Raw genomic sequence first — 19,333 nt, 5'->3', positions numbered from 1 at the left:
CCCCACCTTAAAGGTGTTTATTTCCAAAATGGTTTACTCTACCATTCTATATATAAGGGTGAGAATCTGGAAGTAGTCTGGAGCTTCAGCAATTACATGATGGACACATTATAAATTCTATTATGGAACAGCATACGACCATCAGTAGGAATTTTTCAAGTAACTTTTTCTTGTTTTAAATTTTTATTTATTTATTTATTTATTTTATTTTTTTCACTTTAATTAATTAATTTATTTTTAATTAGTTTCAGGTGCACAAGACAAAGCAAAACTTAGACGTTTATCATTTATATCCCTCACACTGTGTGATCAAGTAACTTTTAATAATACGAGAAAGACATTCGTAAGTAGGGGTGGGGTGGGAGAGGGACAGAACACAAAAATTCTATAGCAAGACTTCAACTATACATATTTTTTAAAAAGTTAAAAGCTTTTTCAATAAAATGGTTAAAATGGCCATTTGCTGGCTAAAGGAACTTGAGTCCAACCTTTGCCTCAAGTTTCCTTATCTGTAAAATGGAAATAATATATATCCCATTTTAACAGGATTGTTCTGAGGGATTAAATGAGTAAATGCAAACATTTAATAAATGTTAGTATTCCCTCTGGGAGATTGGATTATATGTTATTTTTTTACTCTTCTTCATACATCTCTGCATTTTTAAGTTTTCCCAAAGTGCACATATTATCTGTATAAAGTAATAATATTAGATTTAAAAAAAGAATAGTAAATGCATCTGGAAAATAATGAGATTATGGACATATTCTAAAGACATTTTATGGCTAACATTTAAGATACACTACTCATTCTATGATGAAATCAGTTTACAAATCAAAATTGTTTCACAAAATACTGTCATCTTAGTTATTTTATTATACAAAAACTAAAATATTCCCTATTATAAGGTAAAAGTTTTAACTGTGATTACAGCAGGAGATACATTAACTAATAAAGACTGCATCAGAATCATTGCACATTTAAACTTTGGACTCCAAAACCAGGTAAGAAAAAAATTATTCAAGTGTTTCTATCAATGATTTACTAAGGAAAAGTTAAAATCCAAGCAAGATCAACTTTTGTTTTGGGTGACACAGATCTTAATGTAATTTATATAAATAGTCCAAAAGCATAATAAAAAAGTACATAAGCTGGTGATTCTTGCACGAGTAGGGCCCAACTTATAATTTATTGAAATAAAACTTACCAGCATCATCAGATTCCTGAAACTGTGAATAATCAACGACCTTCCTATTTCTGTAGAAAGAAATTCTAATTAAGATCATTAACATGCATGTAGGACTTTCCTAAGATATTAGAACATTTTTTTCATGAACAGAATTTGAACTAGTTCTCTGAAAATTATTTTTCAGTAAGTCCTCACCTCAGCGAAAAAGCTTAACATTTTGTTACAAGAATGTGTTGCTTAAGCCAAAAGTATTTCAAATTACAATTCTTATATTGCTCATCTCAGTGATCGCTCAAATACTACTTTCCCACAAAACATCCTCCCACCTCCCCATATATATACATAAAACATCAAAATAAGCCAGTCCCATTTATATTTTATATGCAGAGGTATCGCATGTGCATAAACCAAAACTGTAAATGTTATTTTTTCTTACTGCTATATGTACATATACATGTATACCTGATAAACAAGGTTATTGCTGAGTTTTTTTCAAGGCAAAGTGATTTTTAAATTACATTATAATATACAAATTATGGTGACAGGGAGGGTGTTCCAATAGTTATTTACTGGCTAAAAATTCCCTCACAGACAGTGCCGTGTGAGCTGGTGCATTGTCGTGATGCAAGAGCCATGAATTGTTGGCGAAAAGTTCAGGTCGTCTAATGTTTTCACGCAGCCTTTTCAGAACTTCCAAATAGTAAACTTGGCGAACTGTTTGTCTAGTTGGTACAAATTCATAACGAGTAATCCCTATGATATCAAAAAAGGTTAGCAACATTGTTTTGACTCTTGATTTGGATGGAACCTTTTGGTCATGGAGAATTGACTGACTTCTATTGTGCAATTTGCCGCTTTGTTTCAGGGACGTACTGGTACACCCACGTTTCATCACCAGTGATAACCGCCCAAAACATGGTCTTGCCTCTCCAAAAGGTCCTGGCACACTTCGACTCTCCTTTGCTTTTGTTCATCAATGAGCTCCTTCGGGACTGTTTTTGCACACACCTTTCTCATGCCAAGATTTTCAGTTAAGATTTTCCTGTTTCTCTATGGATGTTTACTTGGTCTGCTACGCTTTTCACAGTCAGCCGACAATTCTGACACACAATTCGACAAGTTTTTGCAATGTTTTCATCAGTTCTGCTCGTTACTGGCCGCCCTGACCTCTCTTCATCAGTGACGCATTCTCTCCCCTCAGGAAAACATTTAATCCATTTGTACACTGCCGTTTTCTTCATGGCATTATCCCCATAAACTTGGACTAACATGGCCCTGATTTCACTTCCACTCTTGCCAAGTTTAACAAGAAATTTAGTATTTATTTGTTGCTCTACTTCAAGCTCAGACATTCTCATGACGGCACACAAAAACACTCAACAATAATGAACACCACTCAGCGAGACACCGTCACAGGTCAACATGAACACAGCTGTGAGACACTGATACACCAAAGTTATGAAACCTTACCGAGCTGTATGTACAGTGCTGCCCACGTAAGCGCACGGTGGCAAGTTCGCAAACTTAACTGTCAGACAGCGTATGTAGCACTTTTTCTAGGACGAGTTCGCAAACTTAATTGTTAGACCACGTATAACATACAAGTGTTAATGAACTGTTTATGTTACCAGTAAGGCTTCCAGTCAACAGTAGGTATTAGTAGTTTTGAGGGAGTCAAAAGTTATACTCGGATTTTTGACTGTATGGCGGTTGGCGCCCCTAATCCCCGTGTTGTTCAGGGCCAACTGTATGTTTTTTTTTGTAAGCTGAGTTTATATGTCAAAGATACCATTCTATTAGGAAAGTTAATTTAAAAAACATGACTGTTAATTTCAATTATATGATGTACCTAGAGTAGTTAAATTCATAGAGACAGAAAGAAGAATGGTGGCTGTCAGGAGCTGGGGTGGGGGGATGGGGAGTTAATGGTATGTATAGTTTCAGTTTTGCGAGAAAGAGTTCTGGAGATTGGGTGCACAACAATGTGAATATATTTAACACTACTGAACTGTACACTTAAAAATGGTTAAGATAGTAAATTTTGTTATGCTTCTACAATTTAAAAAAAGAGTAAAATAAAAATATTTTTTCTAAAAAAAAGTATTTTGGGGGGTTGGGGCGTGGGTTAGAAATCAAATGCCTACCATGTTCTAGCAAAATAGTGATTTTTAAATGACGGATGCCATGAGAAACAGTAAAATGATCATAAAGCAAAGATAATCATTTTCTGCATTACTTACAATCAAGGAAAATAGAACATGGAACCAAGTGAAGGCAAGTATCCAGAAGAGGGACTTTTAAGTCTTAATCTCTAATAATTAATGTATAGGTTGTGAAACTGCAGGCATAATTATTCCAGCTTATCCATGCTGGAAGGATCGCCACTAAAATATTGCTACAATTTCTGGGTACCGTAAATCAACAAATACATCCTATGAGACCATATGAAGAAGGGTAACTAGAATGGTGAAGGGTATGTCATACTAAGAACAACTGAATAATTTAGATTTTTAACTTGAATGAAGGAAAACATGTTAGCTACTTTACAGTTTTGAAACGAAAGCAGTAGTCAACATACCTGCTTGGCTTTGGTGATCAGATTAAGTGTGGGTTCAACGTAAAGAACTTTCTAACAGTTTGCCAATGACAGTTACATTCTTAGTGTATCACTAGTAGTGGAACACTCCAGAAAGGAATTATAAAGTACAGAATCTTTGTTAGTAGCAATCCTGGGTTCTGGTTCTAGAACTTCAAGCAAATCACTAGTTTCTCGGGGCCTGAGATCCTCCCCTGTTGAAACTGATAACCTAAGTTGCTGACAGATCTAAAATGTTACTCTACAAATTCAATAAAGTTATATTAAAGTTTAGTATTGCTGTATCATTTTTTTCTTCACTAATCTGAGCTTCCTGAAAGTAAGAACCATATCTTACACCCACATTTCTGGTACAGAGCGAGGTAAAAAGTAGGCACTCAAAGGTTTTCTGAACTTTTTGCTCTCAGGGCCAAATTTAAGGGCTCTGTTAGAAACCTAATTTTGTAAGATAGTTTACAAGATAATATCATCTCCTTAAATTCTCATCTCTTGCCACTTAACAATCAAGCAACCTAGGAACTTTGTTAATTACGCCAATCATACTGTTTTTTTACCACCTAGTCATGCTGATCCTTGGCCTAAACTGCTGTTCATATCAATCCCACTCCTACCGCGTTTCCCCGAAAATAAGACCTAGCTGGTCAGGCAGCTCTAATGCATCTTTTGGACCAAAAATTAATATAAGACCCGGTCTTATATTAGACCCAGTATATTACACATATGTTTATTATAACATATTACAATGTAATGTAATAAATATAATATTATATATTTTATAGACCCGGTCTTATATTATAGTAAAATAAGACCAAGTCTTATATTAATTTTTGTTTCAAAAGACACAGAGCTGATTGTCCAGCTAGGTCTTACTTTTGGGGAAACACGGTATTAGATACAGTCTTACCTCAACACCTTCCATCTTTGGTACTATATAATTTACTAAATGTCTGTCTTTCTTACTAAATTGAATTTCTTGAGGACGGGGTCCTCTCTCTTTCATTCGGAACACCAAATTCAAGAGATGTGTTTGATGAGTGAATGGACTTGGCATCTGCAAAGGACTTGGGGTGGGAAAAGGTATCAGTAGAGGATGTATGTGCCGCACTGCTCTTAACTACAAAGGAAAATTTAGTTTCTTCCACAGTGAAGAACTTGTTACTTTAAATCTAACAAATTAAAAAGGCAACTATTTAGTGTATTTTTTCTATCCTAGTTTTCAACAAGTACGACAAAAATGCCATGTAGACTACTCTGACACTATATAATTAAATTTTTCAAAATTAAATCAGAAGATCACTCCTTCCTTTGAAATACAAAATATTTTAACTTTCAATGTGAAAATGGCCAGAATTATCTTACATAAATGTTATTTATCACAAAAACTAAAACGTGAGTAAAGCAAAATACGAATATAGAAGCAATCTTGTCTTATGAGTAACTAGTAAAAAAAAAAATCAATCTAAAAACGTTAAAGAAGCGAAAGTATAATTTAAATAAAAGATCTGTGATAACAAGTTTCTTTCAATGTCATTGATTTATACTAATAGTTTAGTTCATTTCCTGCCTTCTAAAGCTGCTATTCAAATCATACTATTTCCACTATTGGAGATTTACTTTAGGCTTGAAATATTTTTGATGAACTTATTCCTATGTAAATTGGAAACTGACCAGATATATTGGGATAGACAACACTTAAGAGTAGTATTTAAGTCTAAGAGCATGGGAAATTCTACTCCTAGTTGAAAGCAAAGGAACATTCAATTCCTCAAAATTGAGGAATTGAATTAAATTAAACCATTACTTAAATTAAATGCCAAAGCTAAACTAACTCTTCAGTGTAAAATGAGCATCAACAACCAAACCTGGGAGGACAAAATGAAACTTCAACATAGCACAGAGGTTAGAAACACAGATTTTGGAACATTGGTTTAGATCCTAGCTCTGCCACTTACTACTTCCATGTCCTTGCGCAATTACTGCCCCTCACTGAACTTCAGTTTCCTCACCTGTGAAACAGGAATAACAATACCTATCTCTCAAGATTGTTGTGAGTGTCAAGTACACAACTATCCAATCAATTGCTGTTATTACTTGTAAGCACTAACTCATTCCACCCAGAATATCACTGCAATCTTGAACACTTAATTATTATTTGAACACGATTAAGTCATTGTTTTAAAATACGGATGTCTTAGAATACCGTGTTTCCCTGAAAATAAGACCTAGCCAGACCATTAGTTCTAATGCGCCTTTTGGAGCAAAAATTAATACAAGACCCGGTCTTATTTTAATATAATACCGGGTCTTAATATAAATATAATAGCGGGTATAATACCGGGTATAATATAATACAATACGGGGTCTTACATTAATTTTTGCTCCAAAAGATGCAGTAGAGCTGATGGTCTGGTTGGTCTTATTTTCGGGGAAATACAGTATTTATTCTAAAACCATTTAGAAAGAATGTCTTAAAAGATTTGTTGCTCATTTCATTAAAATGAGAATACCAAAATACCCCTATTATAATATTATTTCCAACTTTGTGATAAAGTTTGCAGGTTACCATTTAGGTCAGAGAAAGTGGCTATCTTAAAGCCACCATACAAGTTAGATCAATTTCTACCACTCAAATCAACTGGAGTTCCATCTAAACAAGTCTACAAGTTTACACTTTAGAAAAGACAACTGTAACCCAGTAAGAAAAACAAATGTTTAAATACAAAATTTGGGAATACAAAAACTTCAATTATGTGCCTGCTCTTATTTAAAAGCTGATATAATCATCTATTTAGATTCTAAATGTACCTTGGTCACAATGAACCAATTCTGGGATGATTGCCTGAGGGCTGCGATGAGAAGCTCCCACTTTTGTATGAAAGTGCAAAAAATGAAAGGTAAAGTGGGAAGCTAGACAAAGAACACTAAAAGAGTTGTTCTGCGTACCAAACGTTGATAACTCAAGCAGTTTAGAAGCAAAAGGATTTTTTTCTTTCACTCTTAATCATCAACTTCTTTCTACTACATACTGGTAAGTCTACCCTCCATATGCTTTTTCTTTCTTGTAGCAGCAACCATCTAGGACCAAAACATATTCCTGAAATGTGAAATATGTAAAACCAACATTCTGAAGAGTCAAGGATTACAATTATTTCAGATGGAAATTACCATACTTTGCGATGGTAGCATCTAACCTCTTAACTTTACAGATGAGAAAACAACTAAAACCACATAATCCAGTACTACTTTACAATAAACCTGCACAAAATATGGAGAAAAGTAACAAGCAAGCTCCAGGTGAGGAAGCAGAACTTTTAAACAGATCCACATTTAATTATTGACACCTTAAGTTTTATACCACTTAAAAAGCACAAAACCTTGTTCTCCAGGCAAACAGCTACTTAGACACCTTACTACTTTCTTTAGCTCAATCAAGCTGACTGTACTTCCATTTTTACCCTGAAGAAGTAAGATTGTTCTGGTAAATGCAGGGAATAACAAAAACCACCTTGCGAACTTTGTATAATTTAACAAGTTTCTCATTAGGCACTTGAAAGTGCATTGAGTTTTGAGAAATCCAACATAGCCAGCATAGCTCTTTTCACCAATCATCTAGGTGGTAAAAAAAACAAAAAACAAAAAAACCTCATTTCATCAGATCAATGAAATCCTGTAGAACAATGTTAATCTATAGGTCACAATCTACTACTGGGTCTGAAAAGGAATTTACTGGCATATAACCAGCATTTTAAAAGAAAACACAAATAGAAAATATCAGAGAAAACTGTACCTAAATAAACAAGCTTCTAAACTTGTTTCAGGTGTTTGTGTTCTTGTGTGTAGGAAATTGCAATGTAAAATTTATTAGAACCTCATCAAAAAAGTCTGAGAGCCACTGCTTTAGACTAAAAAGTGGATTGCAAAGAGATTTCCAAAGCTGTTTTTAGTTTTACCTTTACAAAAAAAACTTGTTATTGATCCATAGCCACAAAAATAACATCTTATTTAAATCCTGTATCTTTTTTTTTTTTTCAATCACTTTTTTCAAGCTTACGCACTCATAAAAACTGTCAGTTTGGAGGCCAGCGTGTGTGTGCTTGGGGGTGGGGGGGTATGGTGATAGGATGACGACACCAGATGGACTTTGGACAATCTAACCCAATCTTACCCTAAACTCATCCTACCAACAAATGTCCCTAGAAGGGAACGACTGAAAACCTCGCATGATCTCTCCCAAGGCAGCCTATGAGAAAACTCCAACAATGAAACAGTTCTCAACAGGTGAAATCTTCCTCTGAAGCCCACTCACTGTTTCTATCTTGTCTACGTCCTGGAATTACCATGGTCTAAATCTAACCTCTCTTCCACAGAGCAGCTCTTCAAATTTACGAGTTTCCGCTTTCTTCTTCTGGGGTTCCTTTAATGCTTCCTCATGACGTAATTCAAGCATCCTCAGGACCTCGCTGCTTTCCTACACATCACCTCAGATTTAGTCCCAATCTAAACAAAGTATGGTTTTAAAAAGGTGCGGGGGTAGGGGGTGGGGAGGCAGATCAGGGTTATGACCTTCCTCTTCCTATTCTATTCTACGCTTGTACTAATGCAATCCAAGATCTAAGGTATATTACTCAATCGACTGGATATTGCAATTACAATGACTAAAACCTCCTTTCCCAAAAATCCGAAACCTTTTTGTATACTGATACTTCACTTCGACATATATTTTTTATTTCCCAAATTCCTATTAGCCGCAGACTTCATCAGCAAAGACCAAGAACAAAGCCCCTAGGGCATCAGTGGCAATCTTCTCCCAGGTGGACATCAATCAGCCTTCTCTGGGGACGGCTACTGAGGCCCAAGTCCTTCCCAGTCAACTATCATTCTGCCTACATTTCTTCATTTTCCCCACAAGGACCTCATGTGAAGCTCTGTTAAAACTCCTGTTGAAAGAGAAACCCAGTATTTTAACAGTATTCTTTTAGTCTAATAAATTTTTTAAAAAGCACATGAGTTCATTTTAAATCAATGACAGTTAAGCTCTTTAGGAATAAACCTTCTTTGTTCACATAAAATATTCCCAGGAACCACAAAATAAAACACAGCTAATTAAAAGAATAACTTTAAGAACATAAATGTCTCATAATTTCAAATTTAAAAAATTTTCTCATTACACAATTTTTCAACTTGTATTTTGTCAAGATAGGTTTTCTAACGGTTTCCTGGTCAGACCAATTTGGATATTATGACCTCCTTAAACATGTTAAAACTTTGAAAGTCCTGCATTAAAGAAACCTGCTAAATTACCTATATTTTAAAAATAAAATTTGAATCAAATGCTTGATATCCCTGAAAGCCAACATTATGAAGAATGCTGATCTACGAGACTGTTTTTTTGTGAATCCACACTGACTTTTATCAATAATTACAACAGCAGTTACTATGTGCCAGACACTTCACCTAAATTATTTAATTCTCACAATAATCTCCCAAGAAGAGCTAAGTAACCATCAAGTCAATTTAATCTGAAAAATCTAATGCTCGGAAAGACTAAGTAACTTTATTACAGCCACAAGCCATGAACTGGTCAAGTTCATTTTCCAACTCAAGCCCATCCCACCCTACACCCTTACAGGGTACTGTGGACACTTGCCGCCTCTCAAACCCTTTCCTAAAGGTTCACAAATTAACTCCTATACAGCACTGATGCCATTCAAGTTTTTGCATATTAACTATTTCCCCCCCTTTAAAACTTAGGACATTTATCTATTCTTCTATCCCTCAAAGATTATTCATATGCCAAATTTTCTCAGGATGTAAGAATATTAGTTCACAGAAGCCAGGATACTTAATTCAGGGTGATTTCTTACAACTGCTTCATTTAAGTTCCTTTTGGCTAAGATATATTACTTAGACTGCATCTTACATCATTCTGTTATTTACTATTAAACATAAAATGTAAAAAGTCACAGGATACAAGAAAGCAAAACAACAACAAAAATCATAGGAAAGAGCTCCTAGAAGTGCGTTGACAAGTTTGTCAAATAGAAAAAGGAAGTTTGTTTTCTACAGAAAAACGAAGTGAAGTAGTCCTGAATGAGCCAGCCACATCTGTTTATTAGATGACTGTCACAATTCCCTACTAAATCTTTTTTAAAATCAACATGCTAATGTTTTCGCCCAGATGAATATTAACTCTTGTATGTCAGTCCTTATTCCCAAAACACATTCAGTTCCACCATATATTCTCCATGCAGGACACTATTTCGCTTAAAAGTCACACATAAATTTCAGTGAGTATAAGATACAGTTTTAGATAAATAAAATGGGCTAGATTTTTGCCAACAGAAGTTCAGTGCAAACACTATGCAATTAGGGACAGAGAAATCTCAAACCGGTGAAACTGAAAGGGTCTCAGATGTGCACATTACCAAGTAGAGTCCTGCCTGCAGTAAGAGAGGGTGTCAGAAACCTCAGTGGACTCTTCCCCAGTTGTTTTAACCCAATCACCAGAGACAAATCTGTAGCTCTCCAAAGTCAGGTTTATTGACTCATTACAATGAAGGCGACGGCAACATCAGAAGTGTGGAGCATCTTAACCCAATAGGAACACTTACAGGATTTGGGGAAGAGTAGAATTTAGGTGAAATTTAAATAAAGCAGTGCCTTGACAGGTTCAACGCACAATAGGACAGTGTGTAAAGCGGTCAACATTAAGTCTGGACTGCAAAGTGGATCTCTCATCCTCCTTCTTGGCAAAGTTAAGGTAGATGTGGAATTTTGTGTCTAGCAGCCCCTCCTTTGAAGCTCTGAAGTTGTATATTGACGCTGGTTCTCTGTCAAAAGGACTTAAGTTCTGACAAAAGTTTGAGGTTTCATTCTTACATCATTTCAAACAGCAAAGTTTCTGATGTCTCTGATCTTAGAGAATCATTATAAATCTTTACAGCTGCAGTCTACCAGTGGAAGACAGACTGCTGTGTCTGTTATCCCAGCCCAATGAAAAGCAAGGTGGACTTTTACTTCTCAATCAAGCTAATTTTTAGTTTCTCAAGTAGTTCATCTTTCGGGTCATTTTGTCTCTACAGATGCAATCTCCCTGAAGATAACTTTGCTTACTAGCAGGTAACTAAACACGTGCACAACTCAAACATAGATACTAAGAAGCACCTGAAGACATTTACCCAGTTGAAACACTCTTTGGCAACTTGTGGTCTCTGCACCTTAAGTATTTCAAAGACCCGTACTATAGCTATTTTTATAGTAATTTAAAAATACGGCAATGCAATTCTATTATCAGTTCCTCTTCCTAGAATCTAGACTGTAATTTTTAAAGACAAAACGAAGGGATGCCCCAGTTTGACCAAAGTGACCCTGTGGTAAATGTTTTTTCCTATTGTGCACAACATGGCAGCCTCCTAAACTGAGACTACCTCTAGATATTTCTTTCTAATCTAGAGTAATGAGTCACGTTTATTTCTATCTTTGCAGCCAAGAATTTAACAAATGCAAACAGAAGTAACAGTTCACAGCACACTCAGTAACTTCATTGTTAAGTTTCAGTAACCAAGTTTACAAGGCAACCATCTATCTGGCTGTGCACTCTAAACTTTATTAACCCCCGAGCGGTACCATCCACATGGACCATAATGTGGGGGGTGTCCCGGACTTACACAGTATGGTGGCCTTGTTTCGTATTTGAGAAAAACAGACCAAATACATAAAAATAATAAAAACAATCTCCCTTTCTTTATTCAAAATTATTGTCTCCTTCACATTTATTTTTAGAGCTGGAAGAAATCTAAAAAGCTTGGTAATTATAAAATGCTTTGTAAATGCAAGGTACTATTATTCAAGTGGAGTTCAACATCTTCATTATATAAACCTAAACAGAGATTTATATAATGAAACCCAAGTCTCCCAATACCCAGGGTTGATATCTCCCTCCAATAGTTTTATTGCTAATTGATTTAAAACAATAAAAACTCAACAACTTACCTTTGTTTGTAACTTTTGTCAAGTTCAATCAAGTCCATGTTTAATTAATCTTAATTTCCTTCTAACTGTAATGTACTGAGTGTTAAAATAGGTGTTGAATCTTTTCAAATGCCATGGTTTTTTTAGTCTTTTAATATGATAAATCAGTGACAGATTTTTTGTTCCTGGGACAAATCCTAATCAATCATACACAGAGGGTACCAAAAAAATGTATACACATTTTAAGAAAAAAACCCAACTATTAAAATTATGCTGATGATGGTAACCACATTGTGCATCTCTTGTAAATGCAGAAGTCAAACGTGACTTGTATTCATCTTTTGTTATCGGTATATATTACAATTTTAATAGTTTTCCTTTCTTAAAATGAGTATACACTTTTTTGGCACTGTAAATTTTAATATACATTGGATTCAGTTAGCTCACATTGTTTGGCAATTTTGCATCTATACTTCTACGTAAAACAAGCCCTTTAATTTTCTTCTAATATCCATTAAGTGGCTTTGGAATCTATTCACTTATTTTAGTCAGGGGAAAATGCCCTGTACTATGAAATGTGTAAACTTAAAAACAATGTCACACTCATCTAACATTCACATTTCTTCCCACAAAAGCGTCACACTGCTTCACTGCTTTTTCCTCTACATGCAGATGTATCTTCCTTTAATCCCTTCACATATTCTATTCCTTCCAAAAATTGTCCTTTTCCCAAACTCATATTAAAGCTGGTCTTCCCCACAAGTCATATTGTGAACTGTAACCCTCTCCAGAGATGGAAGTGAACTATTAACATTAGAAAGGGTAACACCTCACGGCAGTGTGTATCACAGCAAAGGTTACACTGGCTTTAGGTTGGCCACACTGGGATTTGAATTCCTGCTTCACCTCTTAAAGTTAGGGGAACAGGGCCTGTCACTTAATTTAGCTAAGCCACAGCTATCTCGTATACCTATGAAATAGAGGTAATTTATACCTCACTTGAAGAGTTGTTTCAAGATTTTGAAATATGTGTAAAGTGCCTGGCAGGATATTCTGGCACAAAGAATTGCTTAGTAAGTCGTAACTCAATTATTAAGTTTCAACATGAGTTTTTTTCTAAAACTGAAGGTTGAGAAAGGGACTTCTGTTAAAGGTCCAAAACCTCTAATCCACAATTTAGAAATTCAAAGTTCTGAAAACCACAAGTTTTTTTGTAACTTATTATGGTGGTAAAGCTGACTTGACATCAACAATGAGAGGCTTCTTAGTTTTCTTGTGTATGTGAAAATTAGTCAAGTTTTACTACAAAGATAGTCATATGGTTGACAGGAGCACTACCCCAGGCTCACTGGTGATGGAATATTAATATACAGTACAGACACCCTGTCACCTTTCTAAAATTTTTGAAAAAATCTGAACTTCCCAACATATGTGGCTCCAATGGTTTCAAACAAGGGATTGTGGGCCTGTAATACATTCTATGTGGAATGAAGTATCAGTAAATGTAAATGTAGTTGAAAGAACAGCTAAAACTCATGTCGTCTAAATCCAGCTTTGCTATATTTCGTCTACACTTTTTAATTCCTTTGGCTTCAAAGTCATCAATGGCAAATTGAAGGAACCGCACTTAATTTCTTAAGTTCTAGTGTTTTTTAAAAAAATAAAAAGTATCTCTGAAAATTATTTGAAATATTTAGTTGAACAAAGCTCCTATTTAAAACATTTGGGCTATATTTTCCCTATTTTCTATATAGTACTAAAAACCTATGTACCACGTCTGACAATTAGGTTCGCAAACTCATCCTAGAAAAAGTGCTACATACCTCATTGCTGAATATCACTACGGTCACCTTTGAAGTACTCCCCTTGGGAAGCTATGCACCAATGCCAGCGCCTAGTCCACCCTTCAAAGCAGTTTTGGAACTCTTCTTCTGGAATGGCCATCAAAGCTGTCGTCCTATCACCCTTTGATGTCCTGAATGTCATCAAAATGTCTTCAATACTTCCTTTATCTTCCGGTAAAGAAAGAAGTCATTGGGGGCCAGATCAGGTGAGTAGGAAGGGTGTTGCAATATAGTTATTTGTTTACTGGCTAAAAACTCCCTCATAGACCGTGCCCTGTGAACTGCTGCATTGTCGTGATGCAAGAGCCATGAATTGTTGGCAAAAAGTTCAGGTCTTCTAACTTTTTCACGCAGGCTTTTCAGCACTTCCAAATAGTAAACGTGGTTAAAACTGTTTGTCCAGTTGGTACAATTTCATAATGAATAATCTCTCTGGTATCAAAAAAGGTTAGCAACATCGTTGCAATAAGTTCACGAATTTGTCAGAATGTACTCACCACTGAAGAGATTACTAAATAAAAACCATTTGGCCATCTTCATGTCAAATACTTCTAGGAAGGACTGGTACCATGGAAAAAATGCCAGCTTTGTATTCAGAAATACTGGGTTCAAATCTTGGCTCTGCTTTAATAGTTCTATGACCTCGAGTAACATAGTCTTTAAGCTTATTTCATGTTACGTAGGATTTTTTTTTTTAAATCCTTACAGGGTTGTAATAAGGATAAAACAAGATAAAGTGGAAGCCTCTAGAAGTGACTGCTTTTTCAGTAAACATTTGTTCAGTAAATTACTCTAAAAACCACACTTTAAACACTGTACTATAATTTTCAGCTTAATTAACTACATATATGTTGGGAAATGTTGAATACTTAAGTATTGTTATAAAATTAACTCCTCACATTATTCAGGCTTTGCAAGTTACTAGATGAGGTATCTTTGAAGGCAAAGTCTACAGCAGAGTTTGTCTTTTTAGAGGAAAGTGACATGTAAGTAATAATAAAATGTACAGATCCAAGGTTAGTAAAAATCTCCCTCTCTCTCTCTCACACACACACACACACACACACACACCCTGGGACTAGAGAATAAGAAGAGACATAAGGAACCAGGCAGGCTAGCCTTAACATTTACTAGGACAATAAATGTTTAACGTCTTCCTGTACATACTGGGCATCATAAATCCCAAAGCTATCTTGAATTTTCAGGTTTCCAAGTATTCCCTTTAACTGAGGACTTTTCAAAATTAATTTTCTGGTAAGAGAGAATATGTCAATTGTTTAGAATCAAGATACGTCTCAAGCAAAATTCTCTTGGAAAAGAAAGCAATCTGGAATCTTGGGAAAGTTAGTAATTCTCAACATGATAAACATGACCAAAAAAAGGTAATTTTTTATCAACCTGCAAGAGCCTAGGCTATCACATATAAACTTTCAATGTTAAAGGTTCCTTGCACTCTCAAGTACTAAACAAGGCAAGATATCAAGTACACTTACGCTACAAAGGAAGGAGCAAATTTGAATGACTTGGACTGTTTTCAACACGGGAGGAGAATCTGCAGAATATACCAAGATGAATTTCAAGAAACCTGGTTTCTAGTCTGGGCAAGTCAGTAAATCTCTGAACTTTCTTTCTCATCTTTTTCTTCCTTCCTCACAAAGATGAATCATGAAAGCACTTTGAAAAGTTAAAGGTTCCATACACAATAACATCAATACTTATCAAGCAGAAGGTAAAGTGATTATTGTGAGTAAAGGGGCAGAGTGATGAGCAGGACCGCATGAGACAACTCTAGGTTTTAGGCCAAATCTTGGCATCTACTACTAGTGTGTGGTACAAGGCACTTAACTTGTGCAGTTTCCCCATTAAGTCCCTTGTAAAATGATGTTGCGTACATTTCTTTTTAGTTCCAAGACTGTGATTTTATGCTATAAATTTGAAGCCAAGGCCTAAGATATTTGAGCTCTCATTTATACACAGTGAGTCAGATACTGTAAAAGTTAAGGATAACAACACTGTATGAACAAAGCTACTTAGAAGATGTTACACTATCTATGGGAAACCCTGCTGGAGCTGATCAGTTCATTATTCCTTTCATTTGGAAACTGGTGTCAAGCAGCCATTTCTAAATCTTTAAATGCTTAGGTTAATATAAAAATGAATAATATTTATAGCAAAAATGAAAACACCAGAAAAACCTCAAAATTACATATAGGCTTAAAGGCAGAAACATACTCCAAAAGATGTGCTGATACTATTATTTTCCTACATGCTTTGTTGTTTGTTGTAAATAAGGCCGATTCTTCTGATATCATTGTCAATCAGTAATGTTTGTTAAATGCCCGCAGGTACACAGTACATAGATTCAATTACACCTTGAAACAAAAGCACTTCCCTAAGACGACTTTTTTATTGCAAAATTTAACAAACCACCCAACTCCAGTTTAATTATTTCTGCTTTATTATTGGTCATGAGTATAGTAAAGATTTTTAAGAAATAGTTACAAAAAGACTTTATCACTAAAATATATAATTAAAAATCAAGTTGCTTTGAAATTAATGTGAAAGTGACCAAAAAAAGCCCACAGTATATTAACTTCATTCATCAAATAGAAAAAAATAAACAGTTAAAATTACTTTTAACAACATATCGAACAAGAAAAAGAGTTGTGCAGAATTCCCAATGTCTCCAAAAAACTTATAGAATGTGCTTAAATACCACGGGTGCCAAAAAAATGTATACAAGTGGACACTTTGGTCAACGTTGCTCAAGTAGTAGTTTGCCGTAATCCGAAGTGTCTGGACGCTGCTGATAACCACTTTTGAGCACCTCTAGTAATCGCAGAAGTCAAACGTGACTTGTATTCATCTTTTTATTGGTATATATTGAGTATTACATTTTTAATAGTTTTCCTTTCTTAAAATGTGTATACATTTTTTTTGGGCACCCTCTGTATTTGTCTCCACCTGGTGGTATTAATAATCCAGTTTTCAAGTAAAAAAATGTTCTGTTCGTGTTCCAAGGTCTAAATGTGGAAACACAAACTCAGGCAGATAAGTGACAACAATAGTCATCCAAACCTAGTAAAACTTACTTCCAGAAGACAGAAGATCCAATCCAGATGAAATGAATCTTTATTATGATATTGTCTATTTGATCTGATCCTAAAGAAAATATTCTACATAAATTGATGAGATACATCGGTCAATTTTATGCCAAAAGAGTATGCATACATACTATAACCTGAAACATCTACTTAGATTCCTTGCCAAAAAGTTGGCAAAAGCCTTCCCGGTTTCGATGGTGAGTTATCAGAGATGCGGGTTGCAATTAGAAGGCAGAAAAGCAGTCAGGCAGTTAGCACTCTCCTCACGCCCAACCAGATCGCAGGGTGTGCAGTCCTATACCACCACCAGTTGGAGACGGATGGTCTAGTCAGGAGACAGAACGGTGTGGAACAAAACCCTTTCCGGGGTTCCAAACCTCTCTTTAGAGCTCTACGTCAAAATACTTCCGTTTCTCACAAAACTTGGAATGAAGAATGGGAAGCAACAACTGTTAAAACATTTAAAAAAGAAGCCTTTACCTGTCTATCCAGAAAACACTATGCGAAGTAGCCAATTCCTTACATCCAAAAACGTCACGGACATCACATTAAATAATACAGCTCTCCTTTTTAAGGCCACAACAGTGAATTAAGCCACACCCCTCTATAAATGGTACATTCCATACAATAGCCAGGAGGACGCTACAGGGCGAGTCCACCGTCCGCTGGGGAGCAGCGAACTTGTTGAAATGCTCAGAATAAAGTGTAACGGTTAACGGAATCCAGCCCCATTATTATTAATCGTATTCGGGGCAGAGAGGGTTACACAAACATCCGAGATGTGTCCGCCGGATGAGAAGTAGAGCTAGCGGGAACGAGAACCACACGGGATTTGGGCCGTTCTGTTAACCCGCACCTCGCGGAGGAAGGACATATCCCCGAGGAAGGACATTTCTGGTCGGAGGGCAAGGGAGAACTCGGGGGATTAACCCGCTCAGAACTCCGAGTTGGAGCAGAGGTGGCAGTCCTTCTTTTCCACCGCCCAGTTCCCAACTCTCACTTTTGCCAGAGAAGGAAGGACCGGCCCCGCCCACGCCCGGCCCGATCTGGGAGGCGGGGCCCGCAGCGACCCCCGAGGCCGGAGGCGGGGCCTGGCGGCAGTGCTGCCCCTCCCCCTTGGCGTGCAACACCCTGGGCTGCTCGAGACAGCTGAGGCCCCCAGGCCCCCAGAAGTGTGTGTGGGGGGTCAATACGGGCGCCTCCGCCCCCCAACACTCCAGGTAGGGGCCCCAGCCCCAGGCCGCCGATGTCTCCCCAGCGGGCTCAAAGGGGCTGGCCCGAGTAGGCGGGGCCTGGGTGGGGGCGCTGACTTCACACCCCTCCCCCTCCGGCCGCTCGCGGTTAGGGAACACCCCGCCCGCTCCAGTGCGGCGGGTGGGGGAGGCCGCGAAGCAGCCCGAAGCCCTGCAGCGGCGCGGGGAGGAGCGCGCATGGGCGCGTGGCCGCCACCCCCGCGCAGCCCCACGCGCCAGCAAGGCCCCCTACGCTCAAGGGCGCGCGCGGGCCCCGAAAGGGAGGCCGCGCGTGGCGGCGAGAGCTGACTCTAGGCTTGTGTCCCCCACTCCTTGACCACTCAAACCCCACCCCCCAACCCCTCCAACCCGTTCCAGGCCTCAGACTCCGCACTGACCTGACAGGCCGAGACATGTTCGCTGTCGAAACAGGACCGAGTTGAGAAGCCAAAGACCAGGACCCCCCCCCACCCCGCGCGCTCGGCGCCCCCCCCCAACTTCGGCCAAGGGGGCCGCTGCCGCCGAACCCCGAGCTGCTGGCTTCTCAAACTCTGTCGCTCCTAGGTCCAGGGCCCCGTAATCAGACGAGCCCCCCGCTCCCCCGTCTCTTCAAAATGGATGAATCAAACCAGCCGAAAATGCGCCAAAGCTGCCGTGCAACCAAACACACTAGGGCTTATGGGCTCCGCCCCTACACACCCTGTCATTGGCGGGTCCTGCCAGATGCGCCGAGCTCATTAGTCCGTTTGAATCATCACGTCTCCTACGCCCCGCCCACTTTCTGATAGGCTCCGCCTCCTCCGTGGGTTCCTGTTAGTCAAGATGCTCTGAGAGCGCACGGCCGCAAAACAAAAATGGTCGCTGGTCGGCCCGCCCCCTGGTTTCTACTCCAGAGTTGCAGATTCGTCTTGGGTCGCATCTTGGAACGAATAGAAAAAAGGGTTTATATAGGAGACAATGTCATTTAGTGTTAGTTTAATTATATTTCATTTCACCTGCCTTAATCATCTAGAAACTCCACTAATAGCGAAACCTGTGGGATAAGCAGCTGATTCGTCATTATGAGGCTGCTTCAGAATTGGAGGGAAATTCCATAGGTTCAAAAAATTTGACCTTAAACCCACAAGCCCCTTCCCCTCGCTTTCGCATTAGCCCACAGCGGTACAACCGCTGCTGGAGCACAGAGGCAGGATCATACTCAAGTAATAACTTCACCCCCAATTTCCGTTCTCCATTCTGGACCTGGAGGTCCACTTCAGGGTCATTAAAGCCCCTGACTCAGACATTTCTTCCGGGGGCCCAATGATTAGGAGCAAGAGCTCTGGGTCCACAAGATGTTTCGGTTTGAACCTCAGGTCCAAAACTTAATAGTTGTATAACTTTAACTCTGTGTCTCAGT

At 37.9% G+C, this 19,333-nt stretch overlaps 1 protein-coding gene across 3 annotated transcripts in view; it reads right to left on the bottom strand.

Annotated features, from left to right (window-relative positions):
- Positions 1–18,579, bottom strand: part of NUCKS1 (nuclear casein kinase and cyclin dependent kinase substrate 1) — a 28,773-nt gene extending 10,194 nt beyond the window's left edge. Inside the window, exons 1-2 of one of the 3 annotated variants that reach the window (XM_074322358.1) lie at positions 18,333–18,579; positions 1,206–1,255 (exon numbers count right to left, since the gene is read on the bottom strand). In XM_074322358.1, coding sequence (XP_074178459.1) covers positions 1,206–1,255; positions 18,333–18,349 — 67 coding nt within the window. In that variant the 5' untranslated portion in view covers positions 18,350–18,579. Of the gene's footprint in view, positions 1–1,205; positions 1,256–13,577; positions 13,601–18,332 lie in introns of those variants that run through there. The other 2 variants (XM_074322359.1, XM_074322360.1) reach the window with 2 other exon arrangements.
- Between the last annotated feature and the right edge of the window lie 754 nt (positions 18,580–19,333).

This window comes from Rhinolophus sinicus, linkage group LG17 (assembly GCF_036562045.2).
Source record: "Rhinolophus sinicus isolate RSC01 linkage group LG17, ASM3656204v1, whole genome shotgun sequence".
In the NCBI taxonomy this organism is placed as follows: Eukaryota; Metazoa; Chordata; class Mammalia; order Chiroptera; family Rhinolophidae; genus Rhinolophus; species Rhinolophus sinicus.
Note: the sequence above shows the minus strand (reverse complement) of the source record. Positions and strands in the feature narration are given on the sequence as shown.